The sequence below is a fragment of the Panulirus ornatus genome, chromosome 15, assembly GCF_036320965.1.
Source record: "Panulirus ornatus isolate Po-2019 chromosome 15, ASM3632096v1, whole genome shotgun sequence".
Classification (NCBI taxonomy): Eukaryota; Metazoa; Arthropoda; class Malacostraca; order Decapoda; family Palinuridae; genus Panulirus; species Panulirus ornatus.
This window is the reverse complement of record NC_092238.1, coordinates 28,861,903-28,869,402: the sequence shown is the minus strand read 5'-3', so window position 1 is coordinate 28,869,402 and position 7,500 is coordinate 28,861,903. Positions and strand designations below refer to the sequence as shown.

Genomic DNA, 7,500 nt, shown 5'->3' with positions numbered 1-7,500 from the left:
TTAGTCGATCATTGTCTCTGAATAATGGTAGATATGAATGTTTAGATTCAAGAGAGTACATGATAAATGTACTTAATTTGATATTCAACGTAAATGTTAGTGATGCAGCATATGAGAGAGCACGTCTAGAGTTTTGAGTATTTACAGTGGTTACCCTTAAACCATTGGGCGGTTCGTTTTCTCTAAAACGTGGGAGTCATCCATTTTCTGTGTGGAGCCTCCAGGAAACGGATGGGTAACTATGTAAAAATGCATGAGGACCAACGCTTCTATTTCAAGTTTATTTTCTTTACTTATGAAATTCATATCATGTTGTATGTTGCCCTTGTATATATACGTACTGTATAATTCAGCTGTATGAGAAATTAGTCTTTAGATAAGCTGAGTGTGGAATATTTCCTGCGTATGACACCACACCATTCAGTTCCTAGCAACGGGAATCGATTTGAGGGACCTCATAGCCTGACTGGGTGGAGTGAGGGGAATGTATTGTAAGGGGTAATTTGCGCTAAGCCACGTGTCTTTCCCTTCACGAAGATTCCCCTCTTCGTTACTCGGCCTTTGTTCCGTCTCTCATTATTTAGGATCTGCTGAGAATTTTTATTTTCCTTTTTTTTTTCTCCCATGTTTGAACAGAATGTGAGGAAGATCGGTTTAGGGTGGACGTGGCGGTATAAATGAAAACACATATTTTCGCCAACACTTTATTTAATGTCTCTTGAAAATAGTTTCCAAAACTTCTGTCAGAATTTGTGGCAATAAAGACGATAAAATCGCGTCCTTTTTTTTTTTTTTTTTTTTTTTTTTGTCGTAGGCTTAGCGCCGCGCATGCGCGTCGGGGCTGAGCTGGGGCCTAGGCGACTAGGGTTATCACAGTGGATATTATTATTATTATTATTATTATTATTATTATTATTATTATTATTATTATTATTATTATGGTATTAAAATGATGATACCTTCCTTAATTAAGACACTGGTTATTATTGTGGATTTAGAGTCATTTATTGTAATAATGTCCGGACACTCGTGTAGGTTATTGTGACCTGGACATATTGGTGCATGGCGCCTGGTGACCTGGACGTGTTGGTGCATAGCGCCTGGTGACCTAGACGTGTCATGTAATGGACCTGGTGACCTGAGAGTGGTGACCTCGGACCTGGCGACCCCGGGCGTGGTGTGCCGGATCCAGCGACCTGCTCTGGCTTGACCCCGGACGTAGTGCAGTGACTGACCCCCATGACCCGGGCCACATGACCCTGCTTTGGGTCGCCATTCATGAATGAGGGACGTGGGGGAAGGGGGGGAAAGGAGTGGGTGGGAACGTCTCTCTCTCTCTCTCTCTCTCTCTCTCTCTCTCTCTCTCTCTCTCTCTCTCTCTCTCTCTCTCTCTCTCTCTCTTCCCCCCCCTCGCCCCCCGTCTCCCTACAGTGCCGGCTGGAGGCCCTTGGGAACAACACCCCAACACACACACACACACACACACACACACACACACACACACACACACACACACACACAGTACCGTGGGAACTCCTACACCTTCGTATATTAGACATGAAGGCCAGTCTGTTTTCCACACACACACACACACACACACACACACACACACACACACACACGCTGCGGTGGTCAAAGGAAACGTGCAAGTCTACTGGTAACGAGTATCGTGGCTTTTGATGAGAAATAACACAGCACCATTCGGGTCAGTGTTTGTTAGAGGGGGAGTAACACTATTGTGTGTGTGTGTGTGTGTGTGTGTGGACGCGGTGGCACCCCGGGTCTCAACTGACAGCTTTAACCCAACATGCAGCGAGCGAGCCGGGCAGGGAAGCAGGCAAACTGGGTCAGTGTTATCTGGTGGGGGAGGAACCCCATCTCACCATGCACAGGTCCTAGCCAGCCCGCCAGCCAGCCAGCCAGCTCGCTCGGCCAACCGACCGACCGACCAAAACACCTCACTCCCTGTCTACCCGTCACCACCAACCCGTCTTTAGCCATCTGTCTGACGTGAGCGAACCTTAGGCATAACGGTACGACCTTAGATTACGACGGTACAGTAACTTGAGCACGACGGTACGACCTTAGATTACGACGGTACAGCAGCTTGAGCACGACGGTACGACCTTAGATTACGACGGTACAGCAACTTGAGCACGACGGTACGACCTTAGATTACGACGGTACAGTAACTTGAGCACGACGGTACGACCTTAGATTACGACGGTACAGCAACTTGAGCACGACGGTACAACCTTAGATTACGACGGTACAGTAACTTGAGCACGACGGTACAACCTTAGATTACGACGGTACAGCAACTTGAGCACGACGGTACGACCTTAGATTACGACGGTACAGCAACTTGAGCACGACGGTACGACCTTAGATTACGACGGTACAGCAGCTTGAGCACGACGGTACTACCCTTGACCACGAGGGTACAGGTCATTCATTGAGCACGGCGGTACGACCCTCAAAGATTCATCCCCAGGGGGTCGTACCGCCGTGGTGGAGGGTCGTATGGCCTACAGTTACAAGGGTCACGAGGCTCTGTTAGTTTGTGTTGGATACGCGTATCATACTAGGCAGTGGTTGAGGGGGGATTGTACAGAATCGAAAGAAAAAAACTAAGTTGTACAGGATGTGTGTGTGTGTGTGTGTGTGTGTGTGTGTGTGGTCGAGTGGGCGTGGCCAGTGCGTGTGGGCGTGGCGTGCAGGTGAGGGCGACTGGCGTCTGCCTAATGAATACTTAAGGGTCGCCGGTATTGGCAGGTAGGCGCCCCTCTGTCTGGTGCAGGGAGGAGGGGTGGAGGTTGGGGAGGCGAGCCGAGGCGAGGCGAGACGGGGAGGGGAGAGAGAGAGAGAGAGAGAGAGAGAGAGAGAGAGAGAGAGAGAGAGAGAGAGAGAGAGACTCTCTATCCTCCCCTCCTTGCATGGTATCCAAGGCACGACACACTGCCGTAGAGATAGACGGTAGAGATAGCAAGGTTTTGCTCATTTTACGACTGGGGAGGTTTAGGTTTTAGGTTTAAGGTCTGGTTTAGGGAGACGCGACCCTCCTTACTCCACAATCCTCCCTGTAGCATTTTAAGGGTGGATCGCGGTGGTGGCTCCTCCTCCTCCAGTGCCAAAAGGAATGATTCCAGTGGTGGATCCAGTGGTGGATTTTCATGACTGCTACACCGACACTGTGCTCATATACATTTTATGTGCATTTCAATGTACATTTTAGGTTTCCTATAGGATTGAATAGTGAGTGGTGGGTTATTAAGCGTTTGTAAATGCTTATATGAACTGCACGGGAAGGGGGGTTTCTGTGCTTTTGGGGGCCCCATTCTTCTTAAACGTTCTCTGCTATAATGTAACTGTTTTGAAACTCGCATATGCTCTCAGCAATTACAGTTTCAGTACTTAGTGTGTGTGTGTGTGTGTGTGTGTGTGTGTGTGTGTGTGTGTGTGTGTGTGTGTGTTGGTCTAATAATACTCTTCCTAAGTTTTTTTTTTCATTTTTTTTCACTTGTATTTTGGTAGAATCCCGTGTTAAACCCAACTTCAGGAAGATGGGTGTGGTTGGCATGGGGGGGCTGCTGGGCCGGGTGTTGTATGGCTGGCTACGGGTGTGTGGTTGGCAGAAGTCCTTTGTCCAGGGCCTGGGAGCTGTGAGGAGCCAGGCCCTGGTTAGTGGCTCCATGGCTGGCAAATATTGACACCACCAGTGGGGGTCTGCGGTCCTGGGGGGGGGGGGGAATGGGGGGGTCTCCAACACCTCCCTTGTGACAGCAGCTTAGGAAGGTGTAGCTGTTGTTCTGGGTCGAGTTAGAGGGGGTTCACCTGAGTACTCCTAGGTGACTTGGAGGGTTCACCTGGTACACACCTAGTTGACTTGGATCTGGTGTTCCTGGCTTACTTAAGAGGGTTCACCTGGTGCTCTCAGGTGAATTGGAGGGTTCACCTGGTGTTCCTAGGTGACTTGAAGGGTTCACCTGGTGTTCCTAGGCGACTTTGAGGGTTCACCTGGTGTTCCTAGGTGACTTGGAGGGTTCACATGGTGTTCCTAGGTTACTTGGAGGGTTCACCTGGTGTTCCTGGGTTACGTAAGAGGGTTCACCTGGTGTTCCTAGGTGACTTGGAGGGTTCACCTGGTGTTCCTAGGCGACTTGGAGGGTTCACCTGGTGTTCCTAGGTGACTTGGAGGGTTCACCTGGTGTTCCTAGGTGACTTGGAGGGTTCACCTGGTACCTCTGGTTGACTTAGGGGGCCCACCTGGTACTTCTAGATGACTCAAGAGGGTTCACCTGGTACTTTTAGGTGACTTGAAGGGTTCACCTAGTCTCTCTGGGTGACTGAGAGGGTTCACCTTGGAAGATGTGGGTGATTACCGACGTAAGATTTTATACCTTGCCTTCCCAAGCCGCTGCTTTCTGCTCTCCCTCCCTAACTGCCCAATTAAAAAAAAGAAAAAGGACAGGTGGTGGTCCCCTCCTCCCGCATCGTGTTCCCCCCTGTGGTTACCATAGACTCTCTCTCTCTCTCTCTCTCTCTCTCTCTCTCTCTCTCTCTCTCTCTCTCTCTCTCAACCAGCTACTTTCTGCAGCGCTCTGAGTTAGCCAGTCCTCTCCTCTCCCTTTGCCTCTCACCTTTGCGGGAGGTCGGGCGATTGACGCGTTGCGTTAGCACCTCCCGGAGGATGACGCTAGAGTTAACGGCGTCCATCCACAGTATTTGCCTCGATCGGACGTAGGAAAAAAGAGGAAGGCACGTAGCGTTCTCCCCCGCCCTCAACCCGCTCTCCGTTGTAGTGAAGACCCTCTTCTAGGTAGAGTGCGGCACTTGAGTTAATTAGGGGCGTGTGATTCCGCCCCCCTCCCCCCCTTCCCCCCATTGTCTGCGTAACAAGGTCCTCATGTGTTACCGAGGTATATGAGCGTCCGTATCATCATCATCATCATCATCATTATCATCATCATCCTCATCAGTCCAATGAGCTGTAAGTGCTCTGCTTCTATAGCTCTCCCGTTCGGTTATCATTTGTTCCTGGGAAGAACCACACTCACTTCATTGTACGTCATTCTCTTGGTGGTTTGACTCACTGTTGTCGTCATGGTAGACCGTCCAAGTCCACGACCTGGTTTGCTGAAGCATCTCTTGCGCCTCGGGTTCTGTCATGTTTCAAAAGTATGTTTAACTTCTCGTATGGTTATGGACCATCTCCATTCCAAGCTTGCCACGTTCAAAGCATCGCTGCGAGTTCGGGGGCTTCTCTCTCTCTCTCTCTCTCTCTCTCTCTCTCTCTCTCTCTCTCTCTCTCTCTCTCTCTCTCTCTCTCTCTCTCTCTCTCTCTCTCTCTCTCTCTCTCTCCCACATGCACCACGTACACCTCTGTTTCTGTGGAGGACTGCAGAGCGTGCGAACCATTATTGATGTGTACATTATACACGCGGTCAAGAGCAGCAGCTGACGTGTCTTATCAGCGTTGCATTATATTCTGTTGATGGCCGGTTCTCGATTTCATCCGCGAGGGGGCAGAATGGTGGAGTGTTTTGTGCCTCGGAGGCGCGAAGTTGATTGTCATTTGTCTTGGATGAGGTAAATGGGCGTGGCTGGATTATCAGAGTGAACAGCCTCTAGTAAATTGGAGATTTTAGTTATATAGCGTCGCAGTTGCTGGTAACGTACTGTCCGTTTATGCCGTGGTAAAGATAACTGATAACGTACTGTCCGTTTATGCCATGGTAAAGATAACTGATAAAGGTATTGATTCGTAAATTTTTTTTTTTTCTGCTGTTCCCCACGGACCACACCCAGCATTGTAGATGATACGCTTTGCCACGAAATTTTAAAGATTGCCTTTACACAAAGCTCATTACCCAGACGAAGTAATTATGTCATCATCATGAAATGTGGTTCGTTTGTGATATACATCCAGCGGTCGCTTACGTAACCCTGAAGCAAAAAAAAAGGTTTTTATTTTATCGTTACGAGGGATGCGTCGGGAGCCAGGCCAGCCAGCAAGCAGGCAAGCAGGCAGGCAGATGGCACTCGCTAGTGAGCTGCGAAATGTCTCATTACTCATGTATAGAGGCCACTTGAGCAAGGGGTTGGGCCGGCCCGATCTCACTCACTACTACCACTGGGGCCTCGCTCGCTAGGCCTTGTCTCGGTAAGACATGTTGAACCCTTCTGCAGGAGTGGCGTGGAGGTCTTCGAGGCATATATATCCGTCCGTTTTGTTCTTTTCTTTTTTTGAGAGGTTTAAATGCATCGTGGTTTAGTGGATGCGTTGGCATTTGTGTCGCGGGTATGGTGTGTTGCGTGTGGCTTTGCATGCGGTGTGTTTGTGGTGTTTAATCATGCATGAGTGAGGTATACTGCGTTGTGTATTAAGTGTACGGGATATATGTGTGTGTGTGTGTGTGTGTGTGTGTGTGTGTGTGTGTGTGTGTGTGTGTGTGTGTGTTGTATTAAGCATGTGGAAGCGTGGAATGTCTTTGATGTGTTGTGTATTATATATATATGTATATATATATATATATATATATATATATATATATATATATATATATATATATATATATATATATATATATGATATATGCATGCGTTTGAAATTAGTTTGGAAAGTATAAGGTATGTGAGAGTATGTTGTCATGTTTGCTAAGTACATACTGGGGCAGGTAGAGTATGTTTATGTTGTGAGAGGTTGTTGAATGTGGTATGCGTTTGATGTCGAAGATGTCCGTCTGTGGTGTGTTAGTAGCGCATCAAAGACTAAGGGGTTTGAGTTTCAGTGCCGTGTCCGTGACTCGTCCATACCCGAGGGGATGGACGGGAGTTGTGGAGGGGGAAGTTACTCGTTTGGTGAAGTGAGAGGGAAGGGAAGGGGGTGGTCGGGTCGCCCGTCCTTACACTTGAGCACGCGGGGCTGAGGGTGGAACGAGACTGGAGTGGGTAGATCCTGTCTGCTGATGATGAGAGGAGAAATCCTAGGAGGATTTTTGTCTTCAAATCCATAATCGTAAAAGGTATTCCATAATGCTAAGGTTTAATTGACTCTCTGAACTCCTTTTTTAGGGTGTCACGTAGCCTCTTGGTCTTTAGCCTAACCTTCCATTGCCAGAGGGCATGTCATCATACCTTAAAAGGTCGAACTGTCGTACTTTTAAGGGGTCAAGGGTGACGAAACCTCAAGGCACCATACAGAAGGTAAGGGACAATTTAAGTCATCGTGTGGGTCATTAGGACTCTGCACTATTGTGTGTGTGTCGAGTGAGTGGTCTGTCTTTAACCCCTTGTTTTCCCCCTCTTTGTCCCCACCAGTTCACGGCGTGGGTGGACGCGGTCATCTTCGTCTTCAGCCTGGAGAACGAGTCGTCCTTCAACGCCATCTACAACTACTACGCCAAGATGGCCCACTACCGCAACACGGCCGAGGTCCCCCTCATTCTCGTGGGCACCCAGGGTGAGTATCATACCCCATGACCAGACCACGTCCACTAA

At 48.7% G+C, this 7,500-nt stretch overlaps 1 protein-coding gene across 3 annotated transcripts in view; it reads left to right on the top strand.

The window, feature by feature from the left end:
* Positions 1-7,500, top strand: part of CenG1A (Centaurin gamma 1A) — a 625,830-nt gene that overhangs the window by 517,687 nt on the left and 100,643 nt on the right. For all 3 annotated transcript variants that reach the window (XM_071670690.1, XM_071670691.1, XM_071670692.1), the window contains exon 4: positions 7,321-7,462. In XM_071670690.1, coding sequence (XP_071526791.1) covers positions 7,321-7,462 — 142 coding nt within the window. The remainder of the gene's footprint in view (positions 1-7,320; positions 7,463-7,500) is intronic.